Source organism: Cetorhinus maximus, chromosome 4, assembly GCF_964194155.1.
Source record: "Cetorhinus maximus chromosome 4, sCetMax3.hap1.1, whole genome shotgun sequence".
NCBI classification, from domain to species: domain Eukaryota; kingdom Metazoa; phylum Chordata; class Chondrichthyes; order Lamniformes; family Cetorhinidae; genus Cetorhinus; species Cetorhinus maximus.
In genome coordinates this window covers 134,958,382-134,983,454 of record NC_135882.1, presented here as the reverse complement: position 1 = coordinate 134,983,454, position 25,073 = coordinate 134,958,382, and the positions used below count along the sequence as shown (strand labels likewise).

General features: G+C 44.7%; 1 protein-coding gene across 1 annotated transcript in view; it reads right to left on the bottom strand.

Moving 5' to 3' along the window:
- Nucleotides 1-25,073, bottom strand: part of LOC144679922 (unconventional myosin-Id-like) — a 171,322-nt gene that overhangs the window by 84,758 nt on the left and 61,491 nt on the right. The window contains exons 9-13 of the mRNA XM_078540891.1: nucleotides 17,515-17,660; nucleotides 15,670-15,784; nucleotides 12,584-12,754; nucleotides 8,015-8,085; nucleotides 612-686 (exon numbers count right to left, since the gene is read on the bottom strand). Of these exons, the coding sequence (XP_078397017.1) occupies nucleotides 612-686; nucleotides 8,015-8,085; nucleotides 12,584-12,754; nucleotides 15,670-15,784; nucleotides 17,515-17,660 (578 nt within the window). The remainder of the gene's footprint in view (nucleotides 1-611; nucleotides 687-8,014; nucleotides 8,086-12,583; nucleotides 12,755-15,669; nucleotides 15,785-17,514; nucleotides 17,661-25,073) is intronic.

Below are 25,073 nucleotides of genomic sequence, written 5' to 3'. Positions count from 1 at the left end.
TGCATGGCAACGCCTCTACCAATCAGAGTCCACTAACCAACCAATCAGCACGCTCTTCTCATATAAAGTATAAAGTTGTTGCTTCCCCTGACATTGATATTCTTGTAATTGCTCTGATGAGTGCAAGATGAAAAGCTTCAACAAAATGTATTTTTTCAGCAAGACCTTTACTTACCAATGGCACCCTGATATTACTGCTAGCTTCTTATATTTATTCTATATTTAACTAAGTATTCTTTGCAGTCCCCTTTCCAAAATTATACCAAATTAAACATCTGAAACTATTATAAACAATGAACTGCTTTGAAGTGCAGTGACCATAGTTACAGAGGCAACTGCAGTTGCTTTCAACACAGAAAGGTCCCATAAAATATGAGTCCAATTAATCTGTTTTTGGCAAGAGTGAATCATTTCTTTTTACCTGTTGTACACTATACATGTGGATGTATAGCACCTGATGGAGATGAATGCCTCCATTTACAGGAGCTGACACATGAGCCATACAGAGCCAGGTGGGTTGAGTTGTTCCCTTTTGCCCGCTGTGAACTTAATATCACCAACAAAAGCTATAGAGATACTGCAATGATTAGGATTTTGAGTGCTGTCCTCACCTGTTGTACATCAGACGTTTGAAGTCCTGATAGAGCGTGTCCTTGTTCTTATCGATGAAGCCCTCCACTGAGTACCTGAACTCAAACACAAAACACAACTTTACTTCAAATGACCATTCGTTCTCCTTATATATATATAAAATATATGAGTGTGGGTAATGTGTGTATATATATATATTTATATATATAATTTTTATATATATATATACATATATATATATATGTGTGTGTGTGTAATATATTATAAATATAGAAAAATATCTGGAAACCTGAAAGACGAAAACAGGAATCTCCCTCAGAAATTCAGATTTAAAAAATTTGGAAATTAAATGCTGCTATCAGTAAAAGTGACCATGAAGCTGTTTGGATGTCATAAAAACCTAACTTGCTCACCAATGTCCTACAGAATAGGAAAACTGCTATCCTAACTCAGTGTGGCCTTTATGTGAATCCAGTCCTATATTAACACAGTTGACTCTGAAATGCCCTCAGATGTGATCTAGCAAGCTGTTCAACTGCGTTGAATATATTCCCCATCTCCTATGAGCAGCTAGTGATAAATATTAGGAATGGAGATAGAAAGTAGGAGAAAAGGGAGAGATGGATAGATGGGGAAGAGGGAAACAGAGATATGGATGACTTTAAGAACATGCAGCCCATGTGGCTGCACAAGGCCATGAGCCAGTCAAGACAAATGTCATCCCTGCACAGAGAATGCGAGGAGAATAGATGGAGAAATGAGGGGTAAGCACAGACAGAGAGAGAGAGAAGGATACAGAGAGGAAAAGGGTGGTCGTGAGCATTGAGAACAAGGGAGCTTATGAACGCAAACTCTCAACATTTTCTCTATGCTTTACTGAAGGAGTTTTTGACTGTAACACTATAGTGTTCAACAGGTGGGAGATACTCAGAGCAGGTGATAGCTCAACCCAGCTCAGCTCTCTTGACAAACACAAGTTCTTGACATCACCTGAGCCTGAAGGATTCAATTTTCCACTTTTGTGCATTCTTAACATAGCGTAAAATAAATAGGAATGACAACGTTTCTTTCTCTATTTTTTTCTACAAATGTTTTAAAGATGCTTCTTGTTGGCTGATCAGCCTTGTTGAGTTGTGATTTGCTGTTATTTTATGAATATGAGATTTGGACCAATCGATGCAAAGTGTGACACAGACTTTCCAAGCATGACACTTTCAACAGAGAAAGATGTTGTATTTAGGAACATAAAAAGTTCTAGATGACAAAAGGCCAAAGTCCAATCATTTAGTCTTTTACCATTCTAGTAGTTGTGTGATACAATGATAATGGAATTGCTGATTAATCATAGTAATCAACATTAATTAGTCTATAAAAACAAAAAACTACTGCGGATGCTGGAAATCCAAAACAAAAACAGAATTACCTGGAAAAACTCAGCAGGTCTGGCAGCATCGGCGGAGAAGAAAAGAGTTGACGTTTTGAGTCCTCATGACCCTTCAGCAGAACTGAGTAAAGTTAGGAGAGGGGTGAAATATAAGCTGGTTTAAGGTGGGGGGGGGGGTGGGGGGAGAGAAGTTGGGGGGGGGGGGGCGGTGGTTGTAGGGACAAGCAAGCAGTGATAGGAGCAGATAATCAAAAGATGTCACAGACAAAGGAACAAAGACGTGTAAAAGGTGGTGATATTATCTAAGAGAATGTGCTAATTAAGAATGGATGGCAGGACACTCAAGGTACAGCTCTAGTGGGGGTGGGGTGGAAAGACTGACAGGGCATTACAGGTATAGATTTAAAAATAATGGAAATAGGTGGGAAAAGAAAAATCTATATAAATTATTGGAAAAAACAAAAGGGAGGGGGAAGAAACGGAAAGGGGGTGGGGATGGGGGAGGGAGTCCAAGATCTAAAGTTGTTGAATTCAATATTCAGTCCGGAAGGCTGTAAAGTGTCTAGTCGGAAGATGAGGTGCTGTTCCTCCAGTTTGCGTTGGGCTTCACTGGAACAATGCAGCAAGCCAAGGACAGACATGTGGGCAAGAGAGCAGGGTGGGGTGTTAAAATGGCAAGCGACAGGGAGGTTTGGGTCTTTCTTGCGGACAGACCGCAGTTGTTCTGCAAAGCGGTCACCCAGTTTGCGTTTGGTCTCTCCAATGTAGAGGAGACCACATTGGGAGCAACGAATGCAGTAGCCTAAGCTGGGGGAAATGCAAGTGAAATGCTGCTTCACTTGAAAGGAGTGTTTGGGCCCTTGGACAGTGAGGAGAGAGGAAGTGAAGGGGCAGGTGTTGCATCTTCTGTGTGGGCAGGGGGAGGTGCCATAGGTGGGGGTTGAGGAGTAGGGGGTGATGGAGGAGTGGACAAGGGTGTCCCGGAGGGAACGATCCCTACGGAATGCCGCCAGGGGTGGTGAAAGGAAGATGTGTTTGGTGGTGGCATCATGCTGGAGTTGGCGGAAATGGTGGAGGATGATCCTTTGAATGCGGAGGCTGGTGGGGTGATAAGTGAGGACAAGGGGGACCCTATCATGTTTCTGGGAGGGAGGAGAAGGCGTGAGGGCGGATGCGCGGGAGATGGGCTGGACACGGTTGAGGGCCCTGTCAACCACCGTGGGTGGGAAACCTCGGTTAAGGAAGAAGGAGGACATGTCAGAGGAACTGTTTTTGAAGGTAGCATCATCAGAACAGATGTGACGGAGGCGAAGGAACTGAGAGAATGGGATGGAGTCCTTACAGGAAGCGGGGTATGAGGAGCTGTAGTCGAGGTAGCTGTGGGAGTCGGTAGACTTGTAATGGATATTGGTGGACAGTCTATCACCAGAAATTGAGACAGAGAGGTCAAGGAAGGGAAGGGAAGTGTCAGAGATGGACCATGTGAAAATGATGGAGGGGTGGAGATTGGAAGCAAAATTAATAACTTTTTCCAGGTCCCGACAAGAGCATGAAGCAGCACCAAAATAATCATCGATGTACCGGAGAAAGAGTTGTGGGAGGGGGCCGGAGTAGGACTGGAACAAGGAATGTTCCACATACCCTATAAAGAGACAGGCATAGCTGGGGCCCATGCGGGTATCCATAGCCACACCTTTTATTTGGAGGAAATGAGAGGAGTTAAAGGAGAAATTGTACAGTGTGAGAACAAGTTCAGCCAGACGGAGGACAGTAGTGGTGGATGGGGATTGTTCGGGCCTCTGTTCAAGGAAGAAGCTAAGGGCCCTCAGACCATCCTGGTGGGGGATGGAGGTGTAGAGGGATTGGACGTCCATGGGTAAGAGGAAGCGGTTGGAGCCAAGGAACTGGAAATTGTTGATGTGACGTAAAGTGTCAGAGGAATCACGGATGTAGGTGGGAAGGGACTGGACAAGGGGAGAGAGAATGGAGTCAAGATAACGAGAAATGAGTTCCGTGGGGCAGGAACAGGCTGACATGATCGGTCTGCCAGGACAGTTCTGTTTGTGGATTTTGGGTAGGAGGTAGAAGCGGGCCGTCCGAGGTTGGGCGACTATCAGGTGGAAGCTATGGGAGGAAGATCTCCAGAGGAGATGAGGTCAGTGACAGTCCTGGAAACAATGGCTTGATGTTCGGTGGTGGGGTCATGGTCCAGGGAGAGGTAGGAGGAAGTGTCTGCGAGTTGACGCTCAGCCTCCGCGAGGTAGAAGTCAGTGCGCCAGACAACAACAGCACCACCCTTGTCAGCGGGTTTGATGACAATGTTGGGGTTGGACCTGAGAGAACGGAGTGCAGTAAGTTCAGAGAGAGACAGATTAGAATGGGTGAGAGGAGCAGAGAAATTGAGACGACTAATGTCACACCGACAGTTCTCAATGAAAAGATCAAGAGAAGGTAAGAATCCAGAGGGAGGGGTCCAGGTGGAGGGAGAATATTGGAGGTGGATAAAAGGATCCGTTGAACGGGGAGAGGACTCCTGCCCAAAGAAGGGAGCACGGAGATGAAGACAGCGGAAGAAGAGTTCAGCATCGTGCCGAGCCCGAATTTCATTGAGATGAGGGTGTAAGGGTATGAAACTAAGTCCTTTGCTGAGCACTGACGTTCAGCATCGGAGAGGGGAAGGTCAAGGCGTATAGTGAATACGCGGCTGGGGCTGGGATTGGAAGATGGGGTGGGGACGGAGGGACAAGCAGGGGTGGAGGGTCCGAGATGGGTGTTGGTGTCGATGAGTTGTTGGAGCTTGCGTTCCTTAGCACTTGAGAGAAAGAGAAAAAGTTTCTTGTTGAGGCGTCGGATGAGACGAAGAATAAAATGAAACTGGGGGCACGCGCAGCTTTGAAAAAGGGTGCGGCGGTGCTGCTGGAGGGAGAGGTCGAGTGTGTTCATATGGCGGCGCATGGCACTGAGTGTGGATCTCAGAATTAGTCGTCTCAATTTCTCTGCTCCTCTCACCCATTCTAATCTGTCTCCCTCTGAACTTACTGCACTCCGTTCTCTCAGGTCCAACCCCAACACTGTCATCAAACCCGCTGACAAGGGTGGTGCTGTTGTTGTCTGGCGCACTGACCTCTACCTCACGGAGGCTGAGCGTCAACTCGCAGACACTTCCTCCTACCTCTCCCTGGACCATGACCCCACCACTGAACATCAAGCCATTGTTTCCAGGACTGTCACTGACCTCATCTCCTCTGGAGATCTTCCTCCCACAGCTTCCAACCTGATAGTCGCCCAACCTCGGACGGCCCGCTTCTACCTCCTACCCAAAATCCACAAACAGAACTGTCCTGGCAGACCGATCGTGTCAGCCTGTTCCTGCCCCACGGAACTCATTTCTCGTTATCTTGACTCCATTCTCTCTCCCCTTGTCCAGTCCCTTCCCACCTACATCCGTGATTCCTCTGACACCTTACGTCACATCAACAATTTCCAGTTCCCTGGCCCCAACCGCTTCCTCTTCACCATGGACGTCCAATCCCTCTACACCTCCATCCCCCACTGGGATGGTCTGGCGGCTCTCTGCTTCTTCCTCGAACAGAGGCCCGAATAATCCTCATCCACCACTACTCTCCTCCGTCTGGCTGAACTTGTTCTCACACTGAACAATTTCTCCTTTAACTCCTCTCACTTCCTCCAAATAAAAGGTGTGGCTATGGGTACCCGCATGGGCCCCAGCTATGCCTGTCTCTTTATGGGGTACGTGGAACATTCCTTGTTCCAGTCCTACTCCGGCCCCCTCCCACAACTCTTTCTCCGGTACATCGATGATTACTTCGGTGCTGCTTCATGCTCTTGTCGGGACCTGGAAAAATTTATTAATTTTGCTTCCAATCTTCGCCCCTCCATCATTTTCACATGGTCCATCTCTGACACTTCCCTTCCCTTCCTTGACCTCTCTGTCTCAATTTCTGGTGATAGACTGTCCACCAATATCCATTACAAGTCTACCGACTCCCACAGCTACCTCGACTACAGCTCCTCATACCTCGCTTCCTGTAAGGACTCCATCCCATTCTCTCAGTTCCTTCGCCTCCATTGCATCTGTTCTGATGATGCTACCTTCAAAAACAGTTCCTCTGACATGTCCTCCTTCTTCCTTAACCGAGGTTTTCCACCCACGGTGGTTGACAGGGCCCTCAACCGTGTCCAGCCCATCTCCCGCGCATCCGCCCTCACGCCTTCTCCTCCCTCCCAGAAACATGATAGGGTCCCCCTTGTCCTCACTTATCACCCCACCAGCCTCCGCATTCAAAGGATCATCCTCTGCCATTTCCGCCAACTCCAGCATGATGCCACCACCAAACACATCTTCCCTTTACCCCCCCGGCGGCATTCCATAGGGATCGTTCCCTCCAGGACACCCTGGTCCACTCCTCCATCACCCCCTACTCCTCAACCCCCACCTATGGCACCTCCCCATGCCCACACAGAAGATGCAACACCTGCCCCTTCACTTCCTCTCTCCTCACCGTCCAAGGGCCTAAACACTCCTTTCAAGTGAAGCAGCATTTCACTTGCATTTCCCCCAACTTAGGCTACTGCATTCGTTGCTCCCAATGTGGTCTCCTCTACACTGGAGAGACCAAACGCAAACTGGGTGACCGCTTTGCAGAACAACTGCGGTCTGTCCGCAAGAAAGACCCAAAACTCCCTGTCGCTTGCCATTTTAACACTCCACCCTGCTCTCTTGCCCACATGTCTGTCCTTGGCTTGCTGCATTGTTCCAGTGAAGCCCAACGCAAACTGGAGGAACAGCACCTCATCTTCCGACTAGGCACTTTACAGCCTTCCGGACTGAATTGTGAATTCAACAACTTTAGATCTTGGACTCCCTCCCCCATCCCCACCCCCTTTCTGTTTTTTCCCCCTCCCTTTTGTTTTTTCCAATAATTTATATAGATTTTTCTTTTCCCACCTATTTCCATTATTTTTAAATCTATACCTGTAATGCCCTGTCAGTCTTTCCACCCCACCCCCACTAGAGCTGTACCTTGAGTGTCCTGCCATCCATTCTTAATTAGCACATTCTCTTAGATAATATCACCACCTTTTACACGTCTTTGTTCCTTTGTCTGTGACATCTTTTGATTATCTGCTCCTATCACTGCTTGCTTGTCCCTACAACCACTCCCCCCACCACCAACTTCTCTCCCCCCATCCCACCCCCACCTTAAACCAGCTTATATTTCACCCCTCTCCTAACTTTACTCAGTTCTGCTGAAGGGTCATGAGGACTCGAAACGTCAATTAATTAGTCTATAACAGACTTGAAAATAGTACAAAGGAAACCACAGTGGTAGAGGTGTTATACTTTGTAACCTCTCTGAGAAATGAGCTTCTCAAAGTATATCATATAGAATAAATTACTTTCAACTTCTAGAATGAGGGAAACTTTATACAATTCTGGGGAGAGGTATTAGAGTCCATGGCGATGAATGGACTGCAGAAGAACCATTTGCATCAACCAGATCACTTCCGGTAATCCCTTCCTTATGCTCTTTCAAAAACTAAAATGTATTGAGATAGCATGGAATAGGAAAAGCTCATTGGGCCCACCAACCAATTTCTCCAGTTTGGAGGGACTTGAGTAAAAGATCAATCCTCAAGGTGAAGGGCACACCAAATGCTGAAAAGAACAGTTGAAAAGATGAAATAAATTGGCATGTGGTGATTAAAAGGGAAGTGGATCAGTATTTAAAAAAAGAAGAAATTAAAAGGATACTGGAAAGTGGAAGGGAAATGAGATTTGTCAGCTCCAGCTGAAAGCCAGCACTGACACAGGGACAACAGGCAACATATGCTATCATTTCTGTGAGTGGTCTGAGAGTGTTTTAAGGGATAATGTAGAGGGATACGTTGTATCTAACCTGTGTCATGCCTGATCTGGGAATGTTTGCCATTCTCTCGTAGTGCAAAAAACATTCCGTTTTACCATTAAAGACGTCCAACCCAAAGTATTTTTAAAGGTAAAAGGAGGGGACTTACGTGACTTGTCCAGCGTAATGCTTTATCCTGAAGTGTTTGTTGAACTCCATATTCTTTTCAGTCGGACACAGCTGCAGATTAAACACATGTGTTAAGTGCAAAAAGCTTTTTAGAAGCTGTCAGATCACTCAGCGGATAACCCACTGCCTAACATGAACTGAGACTTCCGAGGGAGGAGGTCACAGGTTTCAGTTTCGGCCTGTGCTCAATTAACTGATTTCATATGGGCCATCAGTTTGGCTGTTTACAGTTGAACCTCAACACCCTCAGACTGGAGAATGGATAGGTCAACTATGATTCCTGCTCCTGATCGCAACCCCAGTGGCTACTGATGGAGTGCTCATCAATAAATTTTAGGTGATGGCAAGATTGAGCTTAACTGTGATTCTTCCTAGAATTGAATACCTTCTTCTACACCCCCACCCCAAGTCACACATCATCCAACTTGGAAATATATTGTCATTCCTTCAATATCGCTCAGTCAAAGCTCTTAAACTGTAGCATAAGGGTCTAACACATATAAGGTTAACATGGAACTGAGTACAGTACCACCCGCAGTGATGTAAGGGAACACATGACCCACACCGAGGGTAAGTCTAGTGTTGGATAGAGCCGTGTGGGTAAGCAAGCATGGAGACAGCTCCTAGCTCGAATCCTTTACTGCATATATGTACATAGTTCTTATACAAATAGTTGTTTGATAGTACAGAACTTGAGTATTGCTGAAAAAAGACATTTTGTTGAAATATTTCATCTTACACCCAACAAAGATGTTTGCAAGAACTGGGCCTAGAGGGGATCCCATGGCAACACCATCTATTTGGGCATATATGGTGTCGCTAAAGCTGAGCTCAACTGCACAAGCCGCCGAGTTCATAAGCTCAATGAATACTGATACACACAATTGTGGTGGGTCTAGATCACAATGATATATTGCTGCAGTGCAAGTACCTATGACTTCCTTAAGTGGTATCAAAGATGTTCTTTCCGCTGTTCTCAACGGGCAAGGTAAAGATCGTATCCAACCAGCAGTGCTTGCAAAACTGAAAATGTAGTGTCCAACATTTGATGTGATTCTGTGATTGGACAACATTTGCTTAATAATCCTCAGTGTGCTAAAAATTAGGCTGACAACCAATTTAACATTGTCAGTTGGGCTAGCAGTGTGGTGCATTTGCATGTACTGGAAGCTACATATATTAATACACAAGGCTCTGTTCTTTGCATACAGAAAGAACATGTACATACATTTTGCCTGTTACAGCTAAACAAAATTAATGATAGCCATTTGCTGGTTCATTCCTCAGAGCAATGCGTTGACCAATCAGAGTCAAGCTGCTTGGTTTAAAATTTCAAACAATGCTTGGCAGTTAACTGTCAGTCACCATTAACTGGTGCATTCTCCATGGCAACACCTCTACCAATCAGAGTCCACTTGCCAACTTATCAGCACTCTCTTCTCATACAATATAAAGTTGTTGCTTCCCGTAACATTGGTATTCTTGCGATTGTCCTGATGAGTGCAAGATTAAAAGTTTCATCATAATGTCTATTTTCAGCAATACTCAAAGTTCCTATAGTTAATAAATACATACAGTTAACCTACTTAAGACTACAAAGACTTCATTAAGACTACCAAACTGTATCCAACACCTTACGACAATAACAGCACTGTAAGACCATTTTCACTACATGAACTGCAGTGGTTCAGGAAGAAAGCCCACCACCAGCTTCACAAAGGCAACAAAGGATGGTAAATGGTGCTGACCCAATGCCCACATTTCAATAATAAAGGAAATCCTGCCAAAACTGACTCTTTCAGTGAGGGGTGCTCGCTCATTAGAATCGTAATGTAGCAGCAGTCAGCACTCTTCATTGGATTGGCGTCAGTGCATGGTATGATTACGCTCCAATTTGTTGTACTCAGTAATGAAGTTGGTTAGTGTGCCAACAACAGCATGGTGGAGTGGCAAGATGGTACTTTGTGCTGATGGCCATTGCCCATGCCACAAGTTTTCAAGTCTAAGGGAAAGACACTGAATGAATTATAGTTGTTAATCTTCGGGGAGGCAAATTTGGCAAGCAGGTCATCCTCTTTTACTGCCACATAACTCCAGGTGGTAACAGGTCTGGTAATGGACTGCCTTTCCATCTTATTGGCTAGGGAATGGCATTGCCATTCACCCAATCGAATGAATTTCTGGCCTCAAGTGTGAAACCAGCAGCAGGTAAAGAAACAAAGCACTTGCATTAATATAGCACCATTTACATCCTCAGGCCACCCTAAAGCAGTGTACAGCTAAATAAATACTTTTTGAATTGTTTTTGAAGTGTAGACAATGTTGTAATGCAGAAAATATGGTAGCAAACCTGCATATAGCAGAGTCATAAACAGCAAAGTGACAATGGCCAGGTTCTCCATTTTTCAATGAGGGTAAGTGTTGGCCAGGACACAGTGAAGATAGCACCATGGAATTTAAAAAAAAATTATTTTGTTTAATTCATTCACGGGATGTGGGCTTTGCTGGCTGGGCCAGCATTTATTGCCCATCACAAGCTGCCCCTGAAAAGGTGGTGGTGAGCTGCCTTCTTGAACCACTGCAGTCCATGTGGTGTAGGTGCACCCACAGTGCTGCTAGGGAGTGAGTTCCAGGATTTTGACCCAGCGACAGTGAAGGAATGGCAATATATTTCCAAGTCAGGATGGTGTGTGACTTGGACGGGAACTTCCAAGTGGTGGAGTTCCCATCTATCTTCTGCCCTTGTCCTTCTAGATGTTAGTGGTCGTGGGTTTGGAAGGTGCTGCCTAAATAAATACACACTGCTGCTACTGTTCATTGGTGGTGGAGGGAGTGAATGTTTGTGGATGTGGTGCCAGTCGAGTGGGCTGCTTTGTCCTGGACGGTGTCCAGCTTCTTGAGTGTTTTGGGAGCTGCATTCATCCAGGCAAGTGGGGAGTATTCCATCACACTCCTGACTTGTGCCTTGTAGATAGTGGACAGACTTTGGGGAGTCAGGAAGTGAATTACTCGCCGCAGGATTCCTAGCCTCTGACCTGCTCTTGTAGCCAGTATTTATATGGCTCATCCAGTTCAGTTTCTGATCGATGGTAACTCCCAGGATGTTGATTGTGGGCGATTCAATGATGGTAATGCCATCAAAGGGTGGTCAAGGGCGATGGTTAGATTCTCTCTTGTTGGAGATGGTCATTGCCTGGCACTTTTGTGGCATGAATGTTACTTGCCACTTGTCAGCCCAAGCCTAGATATTGTCCAGGTCTTGCTGCATTTGGACATGGACAGCTTCAATATCTGAGGAGTCACGAATGGTGCTGAACATCATGCAATCATCAGTGAACATCCCCATTTCTGACCTTATGATGGAAAGAAGGTCATTGATGAAGCTGCTGAAGACGGTTGGGCCTAGGGCACTACCCTGAGGAACTCTTGCAGTGATGTCCTGGAGCTGAGATGATTGACCTTCAACAACCACAACAATCATTCTTTGTAGTAGGTATGACTCCAAGCAGTGGAGACTTTTCCCCCTGATTCCCATTGACTCCAGTCTTGCAAGGGCTCCTTGATGCCACACTCATTCAAATGTGGCCTTGATGTCAAGGGCAGTCGCTCTCACCTCACCTTGGGAGTTCAGCTCTTTTGTCCATGTTTGAACCAAGGCTGCAATCTTTTACATTGTCTGGAAAGGGCAGGCATGCCAGCATTCAGATGTCTTAATGCCATCAAAAGCACTAAATAAATGCCAGTTCTTTCATTCTAACTATTGGAGAAATCAAAACCAGTTTTGTGGAGTGTGAGAATAAGGGTTTTGACAGTGATGTGGCGGATGGGGCATGAACAGTCTTTGTGGTGCCTGAGAAGTGGCTTTTTCAAGCTCACCTCTGGGATGAAGAGGACATCATGGTTTTGTACTGAGTTAGGCCTGAACTACAATCTACCTATTAGTAATTTGATTTAGCTCTAGTTTGCTTCTTATTGGTCAGAAGAACCAAGGGCATAAATTGTGATCTCAAGAACATGCAATGCTATCCCATTGGTGAAATGCTTGTGACAACAGTGTTTAACTCTGTCAGGTTTCAGGTAATTTGTGTATGGATAGCAGGAGTCAATATTGGTCTACCCCAGGGGAGGGGGTGAGAAGATGGGAAGAGCCAAGAAAGTTCAGGGCTGGCCGCTGGTATGACAGTGCAGAGCCCTTTAATGAGAAGGCCAATTCACTGCCTTGACTTAACCGCATTTTTGTTGTTGAGAGTTTCAGGCCATTATACTGACTCTTGTGCCCCATTTTTGAGTTACTGAGATGCATTCCACAGTGGGAGGAAATGGAGGCAGGAATAGCCATTCCGCTTCTGATGTCAGCCTACAAGGGTGAGCGACACAATAGCTGTCCACCTGATCTCCCCACAGGAAATCCCAGCTACAGGTTCAATAGGGCAAAGACCTGGCATAACCTGACCTGCCTCAAATCTCCTATTGCCTTAATGATTTGAGGCTTATGTTACTCACTGCCTTTTATATATTTCCTGCCCTCTTGCTTCTGGTTTTGTTTTACCTTTCTGCTGGTGTAGTGGGCATGTTTGCCTAGCTTGGAGTCCATGGTGTCCACCAGTATGGCATCTGTCACCTTCCCGACATTCATACAGGCCTCATCCAGGACGGCAATGACTCCTTTGTGTGGCTGTTCCACAAGATCCACAATGATTTGGTTGTTGAAGTAATCAATCTGAGCAATAAAAGATAGAAAGGAAAGAAACTTTCAGCAATCAGACACTAACTTCTCCTTCTTTGGGACACTTGTGCAGTGCCAAGCCATGAAACTAAGTCAGACATAGCAAACGTATCATAGCAGATACAAAAGATTTTGGGAGGTTATTAGAGAAGATTAAGGAGTATGGAATTATGGGGAGGATCACAAATTGGGTTAAATATTATTTAGAAGGAAGAAAGCAAAGAGTAGAAGTTAAGGGTAATTTTTCTGGTGGGTAATGGGCAGTGATGTTCACAGGGACCTGTTCAGGGATTATTTATGTGTCCTGAGTATATCAATGACTTGGCTATCCAAAATAGAAGGTACAACTAATCCTTTAAAAGACCAAAAAAAAACTGCTAAGGGATATTAATAAGAAAGGGGAATGAGCTAAAAAGCGCCAGATGGAATTAAATGTTAGGAAGTGTGAGTGTCAGCATTGATAAAGACTGGGCTAAAATAACTTTCTTTTGCAGAGATTCGAAAAATCTTACTGAAACCTATAAAATACTTAAGAGGGATAGACAGGGTAGATGCAGGTAAAGCGTTTCCCCTGGTAGCGGAGTCTAGAACCAGGGGGGACAATTTCAAATTAAGGGGGAATCCACTTAGGGCCAAGATGAGGAGAAATTCTTTTACTTAGAGAGCTGTGAACCTTTGGAATTCTCTACCCAGAGGATTGTGGAAACTCAGTCAGAGATTGACAGATTTCTAATTACCATAGACATAAAGGGATATGGGGATAATGTGGGAAAAAGGCATTGAAGTGGATGATCAGCCACGATCGTATTGAATGGCGGAGCCAGTTTGATGGGCTGAATGGCCTACTCCTGCTCCTATGTTCCTATAAGCTTGGTTCACCAACAGACAGATACCATCCTGTAACATTTAACTAGTGTCAATCCTGTTTTTGGTACATTCATAAGCAGATTTTCTTTGCGAACGGGATTAGACCCAAGAGGAAGGCAATGGTGATGAAAGATTGTATAAGGCTTTGGTGAAATTTCACCTGGAGCACTGTCTCAGGTTTGGGTTCCATAATTAAGGAAGGATAAACATGCCTTTGAGGCGATAGAGCGAAGATTCACTAGATTGGTTGCTGGGATGAGAGGGTTGTCCTATGATGAGAGGCTGAATAAGTTGGGCCTGTCCTCTCTCAAGTTTAGAAGAATGAAACGTGATCGCATTAAAACATGCAAAGTTCTGAAGATGTTTGACAGGGTAGACATGGGGATGTTGTTTTCCTAGTTAGGGAATCAAGAACATGGTGGCACAGTTCTTGGAATAGGGGTCAATCATTTAGGACTGAGATGAGGAGAAATTGTTTTACTCAAAGGGTTGTGAATCTCTGGAAATCTCCACCCCAGAGAGTTGTGGATGCTTCATCATTAGGTACATTTAAGACCAAGATAGAGTTTTGGTCTTTGAGGGAGACCAAGTCTCCATCAAAGGAATGGAGAGTGGGTGGGAAAATGAACTGAAGCAGAAGATCAACCATGATCTTATTAAACAACGGAGCAGCCTGGCAGGGCTGTATGGTCTGCTCATTCTCTTATTTCTTAATTTTTTAAGTTCAACAACTTTGACAAGCAGGTCTGCAGTATTCCAAAGAGCCACTGATGATTAATAAGCTGGTGTGGCTCAATGATGGATTTTGGAGCAATCGGCTTATAATTGGGAAGCTGGGAGTCTTCCCATTGGGCTTCGGTGTACCCAATGTAACCAGGTCCTGCTCAAGCACAGGAAGGTTACCAGTGCTTGGTTTGGGTAGATTGCATGCGTTTTTGGCTGCTTCATTTTCATCCAAATCTTTGTGTACAATCGGGAGTGCCTTATGTTTTGACTGGGCCTATCCATGCCCGACCTGTCTGGACTCAGCTATGTGTGGAGTGTTAGAAAAGAGTGTTCACTATATATCGGGCAAACAAAAAGCAGCAGTGCAGATATCTTAGCAGTTTGGTTCAGCGATTTAAATAGGCTGATAGTCGTGTCAGATACGTGGCTGATCAAAAACAAAAACTGTTAATAATGAGTGTATCTGTACCTAATCTGGTCCCTCAGAAATAGTAAAAAGTATTTACGGACTCTCTAACAACAATCGTTTGAGAAGAGAATTCCACATTCCTGGATGCCGGGAGGGTTTTTTCTACTCACCTCCTTCAATTTTCTGCTTTAAATTTGTGACCTCTCATTGCCACCATGCTGACTCAGTGGTTAGAATTCTCCTTGGGTAACCCTGCCCAGCTTTGGGCAGCAGTGCAGCAGAAAATGTGGGCAATAAGGCCTACCACCAGGTCATTGCCCTAACCTGGATTTATTTCCCTCCCATTCCTCCGTATCTCCTGGTTGTAGTGTTGATGGGGCATTGGGATGCGAGTCAATGGTGGGTCCACCCAATTTAAAACTGCTTTCACCATGGGAAAGTCGAAAGAGGGCCTTGTAATCAGTTGTACCAGCTGAGTAAAGGGAGACCTGCATTCTACAGATAAACTGTTTCCCATAGTGCAGTAACTTACATGTTGCCTTCTGTCAGTGCCTGTGAAGGTGCCATACTCTCCATCTTTGGGGCCTTCAAACTGTCTGACTGCCTATATAGGTGCTGTAACATTATTGAGATGTCAAATCTAAAGCATTCTAGATTTGAGAATCCCGCCGGGGGGGTGGGGCTGCTATGCAGACTGGCAGCTGGGTTGGAGTTCTGCCAGTGTCCGAAATTGGGCAAAGCCTACCTTGCCACTTGGGATGGGTAGGGATTAAATATTCCAATCAATTATTTCCTGGTTACCCTATCATAGCCCTTCATAAACTTGAAGACCTCCATCAGGTCTACCCTTAACGTTGTCAGCGCTGCATTCTACAGATAAACTGCTTCCCATGGTCCAGTGACTTACATGTTGCCACTCGATGCCCTCCCTCTGGTACTCTGCTTGCTCCTGCCTCAGGATCAGCTCAATGAAGAGCTGTTGAAGCTTCTCGTTGCAGTAATTTATACAGAACTGTTCAAAACTGTGGAAAGATCAGACCAAACTATTAGCACTTCCTTTCATATGTTGCATTTAAACACCTTTCCCTCTTGTAAATCGATATCTGAGAACAGCAACATCTCACAAAAGTTGGGAAGTTTCAGGAAGGGGCATGCAGAAGCATGGGTGATGAGATGCAAAGTTTCCAAGACTGTTTACTTCCAACTCCATAATATCATCCACCTGTATCCGTCTTTGCGCATCTGCTGCTAAAACCCTCACACTGTTGTTACCTCCAAACTCAACTATTCCAATGCTTTCCTGGATGGCTCCCCATCTTCCACTTTCTATCAACTTGAGCTTATCCAAATCTCTATTGCTTCTAAGCTAACTTGCACTAAGTCCCATTCACCCATCACCCTCATGCTTGTTGAAAAACATTGGCTTCTGGTCGAGAATGCCTCAATTTTAAAATTGTCATCTTTACATTCAAAGCCCTCCATAGTCATTTGGGCATAACAAGGCCTAATTTCAGTTCCCAACCTCCTAAAGAATGTCTGTTCAGGAATTGAGTCAAGTCAATTTTCAGTCATTCAGAACGTACACTCCTTTCATTCCTAGAATGCACTTGGATTTTCTTTTCCCGTGGTGTCCGCCACGTTCTTGCTGGATGTAAAGGTCTCACAAATGGAACTTTCATTTCCACTTGTTTCACAATTTCAGCCAAACACTTGTTTGTTGTTTTATTTTCAAATCGTTTTGCAAGTTTATGAATCTTTTCATTTCGCTCAATGGTTTGCAGTACCTCTGAGACATCCAGTGCTCTTTCTTCTTCTAGTTCCTTGCACTTCAGTGTCGGATTTATATTTTCTGCTCTTATTCCTACCTTTTGTTTCCCTGGCCACAGTAGAAATTTGTCCTTGTCTTTCATTTTGGTTTCACTGTTGGCCAGGTGTGTCTCTAGCGAAGTCTTAACATGTTTCAGTTCTGCAATTGTGCTACTCATAACTTCATTATCCACTCACAGCTTGAAAAGTTCTACAGCTTTTCCTTTCAATGCCTCTTCTTGTCCATTAAACTGCGTCTTCAGCTCTTCAGTCTCCTTCTTGTAGTTTTTGGCTTCCTCTTGGAATATTGACTATTGCAGAGTCTTCTCCGTCAACTGGTTCTTCAGTTTGTTCAGAGTGACATTAAATACATTTTCCTTCTCCTTGGCCTGAAATTTTCCCTCGTCAGGCGAGCGTGATCGGCAGGTCTGCAAGCGGACGTGAAATGCGCTTCCGCCTGTGTACGGCCCCCAGCCACGATCTTACGCTGTCTGGCCAATTAACAGTCAGGCTCAGTGCTGCCGGTGGGGGCAGGAAGAGGGCGGGAGCCGATGTCACTGCAGGTGCTGGTGAGCACTTCCACTGAGCTCCCTGAAAGCAGACAGCTGCCTCAGGGAGCTGCAGATCTCAAAATAGTTTAGGGAAGCTTTTACATTATATGCACTGCAGTAAGGTCAAGATGCCATTTTGTACTAACATTGGGCCAAAAAAGCCATTTTGCTCTCACAACGCGATACCTGTTCTCATGTGTTATCTGGTCTGTTCTTATCATGTGATACCTGGAAATACTGTGAGCCCAGTAGGGGAGAATTTCTGACTAGCAATTCCTGCAAATATCTGATTGTAGAACCAGCACTAATACGCTCTGCCTTACCTCCAGTAGTTTAATGAAGTTGTTGTAATGCTTATTTCAGTATTTAATGGGTAATGCCTCTGTGCTCTTTACCTGTTGTTTTCAAAGATCTCAAATCCATAGATGTCCAGCACTCCAATCACAGTGTTCTTGCCGTGAATGCGCGGGTCATAATCCTTTACCTCAATTACATCATTGATGCGGTTCACAATCCAACAAAAAAGACGCTCATAAATGGCCTGTGAAGGGATGGAAAGTGGAGCATGAGTAGCACTTGTTTACTTAAGAGAGGAAACATGTCTTATCTTTCCCATCAAGCTGATCTGATACATAATAAATCTTCCTCTTCACTTTCCAATTAAACATTCCCAGGTCGGGGACACCACATGAACTTTACAGAGTAAAGTTCCATCAAAGATGCAGAGGTCAGGCACAAAACTCCTCACACCATGTGATAACTGGCCTATTCTGACCATGTGATATCAAGTCTGATCACACCATTGTAAGCATAGTGATATGTTTTACATGTAATTTCTAACAAAGACAGAGTATTAATGTAGGCAGTGTTGGTTTCAAATTCTCAAAAATCCTCTCTCTTCTACTCAATGAGGTTGATAACATGATAGAAGGATGGATTTTGCTGCTGAGGACATTATAATGCAAAGATAGACATATATAGATTATTAAATAAGTAAGCTGGACAGTTCATAATGAGCTTAAAATGATGTTATGAATGGTCCAGCTCAGGCCAATCTCATAAGGTAGGGTGTGGACAGTTTGCTGAATGAGGCGTGCGATAAGACAAGTAGTTGTTTGAACATTGAATCTAGGACCAGCCAGCTTGAATTTGAAAAGTAGTAGAAGTGATAAAATTGTTCATCTTGGATACTGTACTAATGATTACATTTGAAGAGTGTGCAGCCCAATATCTTGTACAGCATGGTGCTGCATCCTAAATAATTGGAGCTCTTGTGGGTAAAACAAACACCCTGGGCAAGTTAGTGATAAGGATTTTTTTTTGCAAACCCAAGCAGGAACAAACTAAGTCTGCTGTAATACAATACTGTAGTCAGTGCACCATTGGAAACAAATAAAGGCTTTAAGAAAGAATATTAGTGGTTGAAAGACATCTCCCATGCTGACAAGACTGAGACTGCTGTAATACACGGAACGTTTGCTGTGGGCAAAGCCCTGTTACTCAGAATTGTAAGTTTACTTTTCCTGGAACTCCATGTTTAAATCCCTCCAGTCAGGTTTCTGCTCCTGCCTCAAATGATATCCTGATTGTGACAAAGGAAAATTATCCATCTCATCCTTCTCGACCTGTCAGCAGCCTTTAACATGGCTGACCACACCATTCTCCTCCAAAGCCTCACCACTGGTGTCCAGTTGGGTGGGATAGTATTTATGTGCTTCCATTCTTATCGATCTAATCGTAACTGGAGAATCACTTGCCATGGCTTCTCTTCCCGCTCCCACACCGTTATCTCTGATGTCCCCCAAGGATCAATCCTTAGACCCCCCTGTTTCTCACCCACACGCTTCTCCTCCATGTCATCATCCAAAAACACATCAGTTTCCACATGTATGGTGACAACATCCAGCTCTATAGCATCACCATTTCTCTTGAAACCTCCACTGTCTCTAAATTGTCAGACTGCTTGGTGGACATCCAGTATTGGATGAGCAGAAATTCCCTCCAATTAAATATTGAGAAGGCTGAAGCCATTTTCTTTGGTCCCTGCGACAAACTCTGTTACCGAGTCACCAATTCCATCCTTCTCCCTGGCACCTGGCAGAGGTTCAGCCAGGCTGTTCACAACTTTGGGGTCACATTTCACCCTGAGATGAGCTTTCAACCCCATAGCTGCATCATCACCACAACCACCGATTTCCATCTCTGTAACATTGCCCAACTCCACACCTGCCTCAGCTCATCTGATGCTGAAGCTCTCAACCATGCCTTTATTAGATCTACATATGAGTATTCTAGCAGACTTCTGGCCAGCATCCCAGGTTCCCACTCCATAAACTTGAGGTCATCCAAAAGTCTGCTGCCCAAGTGTTAATTTGACCAATTCCTATTCACCCATCACCCCTATGCTCGCTGACCTACGTTGGCTGTAGGTTAAGCAATGCCTTGATTTTACGGTTCTCATCCTTGTTTTCAAATCCCTCCATGGCCTCACCCTCCCCTATCTTGGTAATCTCCTCCAACCCTATACTTCTTTGAGATAGCTGCGCTCCTCAAATTCTGGCCGCTTGAGAATCTCTGACTTTAATCACTCCACCATGAGTGGTCATGCCTTCAATTACCTACTTCTTAAACTCTGGAACTCCACCCCTAGATCTTTCTGCCTCTCTACCCCACTTTTCTCCCATAAAATGTTCCGTAAAATCTTTTTGACCAGATTTTTTCATTCGTTCATGGGATGTGGGCATCATTGGCTAGCCAAGCACTTGTTGCCCATCCATTATTGCCCTTGAGAAGGTAGCGGTGTTTGGAAGGTGCTGCTGAAATAAGCCTTGGTGAGCTGCTGCAGTGCATCTTGTAGATGGTACACACTGTTGCCACTGTGCATCAGTCATGGAGGGACTAAATGTTTAAGATGGTGGATGGGGTGCAAATCAAGCAGGCTGCTCTGTCCTGGATGGTGTCTAGCTTCTTCAGTGTTGTTGGAACTGCACTCATCCAGGCAAAGGGAGAGTATTCCATCACACTCCTGACTTGTGCCTTGTAGATGGTGGTCATGCTCTGGGGAGTCAGGAAGTGAGTTACTTATTGCAGAATTCCCAGCCTGACCTTCTCTTGTAGCTACAGTATTTATATGGCTGGTCCAGTTAAATTTCTGGTCAATGGTAATCCCCAGGATGTTAATAGTGGGGATTTCAATGATGGTAATACCATTGAATGTGAAATAGATTCTCTCTTGTTGGAGATGGCTATCTGGTCACCTTTCCTAATTTTTCTTTTGTGGTTTGGTGTAATATCTTATTTAATAATACCTCTTTTTGAGACATTTATTTTATATTAAAAACACAATAGAAATACAGGTTGTTGTTGAGTTAAAGGAAATGTGAATAAGCAGAAACAGTTAGAAACACGTACCAGATAAGGAAATCTAACAGGGTGACAAGTTTGTTCATTAAAAATGAGCAGTGTCTTGTTCATAAGCACATTTCTGTAGAAAGAGACTGTCTGAAAACTGACAGGAACAACAATGATATTGGACTTTTAAGGATGATCGATCTGGCAGTTGCTGGAGTGAGAGAGACATTTGTAATCATTTAGCAACTGAGAAATTTACTGGGCCTTCTATGAGATCATCTTCCTTGTATACGCTATGCCATTACTCCTCTTCCTTTGCTTGACTGAGAGGAAGTCAAGCAGTCGTGCAGTTGTCGAGAAGGTTGCATTAGCCTTTTTGCAATAAACAGGGTTTGTAAAGTTGTTATGTAAAAATTGTTTCGTTAGATATGCAAAGAGTAAGCTCAGGTTTACAAAGAGAAAGAAATCAAAATCCCACAGAAACCATCAGAGATTAAAATTATTCTGAGAAAACAGATTAAAGTAAAAGACAAACAACTTTATTTTGTAATTGATTTACTATCTCTTTAAATGTATGTCCTATTTTCTGCTGTCTTGCTGCAGTGTCTCACAGTTAAAAGCAGGTTAGCCCCCTGAAGTCTCTGTCATTGCGATTACGAATTCATATAAGCATTTTGATTATTATCATTTCTATGAGTATAACTTGCCTTAACATCTTAGATACAACATGCCCTGAATAGGAGAGGTGATGTCATAGTGGTATTGTCGCCGGACTAGTAACTAGAGACCCAGGGTAATGCTCCGGGGACCTGGGTTCAATTCCTGCCATGGCAGATGGTGGAATTTGAATGACTGTTGAAAACCCACCTGGTTCACTAATGCCCTTTAGGGAAGGAAATCTGTTATCCTTAACCCTCCAGAGCCCCAGTGGAAGACTTTAAATGCCCTCTGAAATGGAACTGGCAAACCACTCAGTTGTATCAAACTGCTACAAAATCACCAAAAAGGAATAAAACTGGATGTACCACCTAGTACCTATTAACCTAGGCACAGGAAATGACGACAGTCTCAGCCCTGCAAAGGCCTGTACTAAAATCTGGGGGCTAGTGCCAAAATTGTGAGAGCTGTCTCACAGACTAGTTTAGTCAAGCAACAGCCTGGCATAGTCATCCTTATGGAATCATACCTTGAATCAGTGCTGCTTCATGTTGAACACCACTTGGAGGAAGCAACGGCACAGAATGTACTCTGGGTGGAAGACTTCAATGTCTATCACCAAGAGTAGCTCGGTAGCACCACCACTGACTGAGCTGGTCGAGTCCTAAATGACATAGCTGATAGAATTGGTCTGTGACAGGTGGTGAGGGAACAAAGAGGGAAAAACATACTTGACATCTCTTACCAACCTGCCTGCTGTAGGTGCATCTGTCCATGACAGTATCAGTGACCATCACACAGTTGTTGTGGAGACGAAGTCTGGCTTTCACATGTTGTGTGGCACTAACACTGTGCTAGATTTTGAACAGATCTAGCAACTCAAGACTGGGCATGCATGAGGTGCCGTGGGCAATCAGCAGAAGAATGGTACTTGAACACAATCTGTAACCTCATGGTCTGGCATATCCCCACTCTACTATTGCCATCAAACCAGGGGATCAACCCTGGTTCAATGAAGAGTGCAGGAGGGAACGCCAGGAGCAGTACCAGGCATACCTAAAAATGACTTGTCAACCTGGTGAAGCTATAACACAGGACTACTTGCATGCCAAACAGAATAAGCAATAATTGATAGACAGGGCTAAGTGATCCCACAACCAACGGATCAGATCTAAGCTCCGCAGTCCTGGCACACCCAGTCGTGAATGGTGGTGGACAATTAAACAACTCACTGAAGGACGAGGCTCCACAAATATCCCCATCCTCTATGAAGGAGGAGACCAGCACATCAGTGCAAAAGATAAGGCTGAAGTATTTGCTACAATCTTCAGCCAGAAGTGCCAAGTGGATGATCCACCTCAGCCTCCTCTGGAGGTCTCCAGCATCACAGATGCCAGTCCTCAACCAATTCAGTTCACTCCACATGATATCAAGAAACAGCTGAAGGCAATGGATACTGCACAGGCTAAGGGCCTTGACTATATTCCAGCAATAGTACCAAAGACTTGTGCTCCAGAACTTGCCGCGCCCCTAGCCAAGCTGTTCCAGTACAGCTACAACACTGGCATCCACCTGGCTATGTGGAAAATTGCCCAGGTGTGTCCTGTACACAAAATGCAGGACAGATCCAACCTGGCCAATTACTGCCCCATCGGTCTACTCTTGATTATCAGTAAAGTAATGGAAGGGATCATCAACAATGCTATCAAGCGGCACTTGCTCATTGATGCTCAGTTTGGGTTCCGCTAGGGCCACTCAGCTCCTGACCTCATTATGGCCTTTGTTCAAACATGGACAAAACAGCTGAACTCCTGAGGTGAGGTGAGAGTGACTGCCCTTGACGTCCAAACCACATTTGACCAAGTGTGGTATCAAGGAACCCTAGTAAAACTGGAGTCAATGGGAATCAGGTGAAAACTCTCTGCTGGTTGGAGTCATTCTTAGCACAAAGGAAGATAGTTGTGGTTGTTGGAGGTCAGTCATCTCAGCTCCAGGACATCACCACAGGAATTCCTCAGGGTAGTGTCCTCAGCCCAGCCATCTTTAGCTGCTTCATCAATGACCTTCGTTCCACCATAAGGTTAGAAGTGGGGATGTTTGCTAATGATTGCACAATGTTCAGCACCATTCACGACTCCTCAGATACTGAAGCAGTCATGTCCAAATGCAACAAGACTTGTTCAAAATCCAGGCTTGGGCTGACAAGTGGCAAGTAGCATTCGCACCACACAAAGAACAAAGAAAAGTACAGCACAGGAACAGGCCCTTCGGCCCTCCAAGCCTGCGCCGATCCTATTGCCTGTCAACTAAAACATTTTGCATTTCCGGGGTCCGTATCGCTCTATTCCCATCCTATTCATTTATTTGTCAAGCTGCCTCTTAAACACCACTATTGTACCTGCTTCCACCATCTCCTCTGGCAGCGAATTCCAGACACTCACTACCCTCTGTGTAAAAAACTTGCCCCGCACATCTCCTCTAAAGTTTTCTCCTCTCACCTTAAATCTATGTCCCCTAGTAATTGACTCTTCCACCCTGGGAAAAAGCTTCTGACTATCTACTCTGTTCATGCCACTCATAATTTTGTAAACTTCTATCAAGTCACCCCTCAATCTCCGTCGCTTTAGTGAGAACAATCCGAGTTTCTTCAATCTCTCCTCATAGCTAATAATCTCCAGACCAGGCAGCATCCTGGTAAACCTCCTCTGCACCCTCTCCAATGCCTCCATATCCTTCTGGTGATGTGGTGACCAGAATTGCATGCAATATTCCAAGTGTGGCCTAACCAAGGTTCTATACAGCTGCAGCATGACTTCCCAGCTTTTATACTCAATGCCCCTGCTGATGAAGGCAAGCATGCCATATGCCTCCCTGGCTACCTTATCCACCTGCGTTGCAACTTTCAGTGACCTGTGGACCTGTACACCCAGATCCCTCTGCCCATCGATGCACTTAAGGGTTCTGCCATTTACTGTATAATTCCTACCTGTATTAGACCTTCCAAAATGCATTACCTCGCACTTGTCCGGATTAAACTCCATCTGCCATTTCTCCGGCCAAGTCTCCAACCGATCTATATCCCATTGTATCCTTTGACAATCTTCTTCACTATCTGCAACTCCTCCAACCTTAGTGTTGTCTGCAAACTTACTAATTAGCCCAGTTACATTTTCCTCCAAATCATTTACGTATGCTACAAATGGCAAAGGTCCCAGCACTGATCCCTGCGGAACTCCACTAGTCACAGCTCTCCATTCAGAAAAGCACCATTCCACTGCTACCCTCTGTCTTCTATGACCAAGCCAATTCTGTATCCATCTTGCCTGCTCACCTCTGATCCCATGTGAATTTACCTTCTGTACCAGTCTGCCATGAGGGACCTTGTCAAATGCCTTACTGAAATCCATGTATATAACATCCACTACCCTTCCATCGTCGATCATCTTTGTCACTTCCTCGAAAAACTCGATCAAGTTAGTGAGACACGACCTCCCCTTCACAAAACCATGCTGCCTCTCACTAATACGCCCATTTGCTTCCAAATGGTAGTAAATCCTGTCACAAAGAATCTTCTCCAATAATTTCCCTACCACTGCCGTAAGGATTACCGCCTGTAATTTCCTGGATTATGCCTGCTACCCTTCTCAAATAATGGAACAACTTTGGCCATTCTCCAGTCCTCTGGGACCTCACCCGTAGCCAGTGAGGTTACAAAGATTTCTGTCAAGGCCCCAGCAATCTCCTCCCTTGCGTCCCTTAGTACTCTGGGGTAGATCCCATCTGGCCCTGGGGACTTATCTACCTGAACATTCTTCAAGACGCCTAACACCTCCTCTTTTTTGATCTCAACATGATCCAGGCTATCTACACACTCTTCCCTAGACAAATTGACTGCTAATTCCTTCTCTTTGGTGAATACTGATGAGAACTATTCATTTAGTATCTC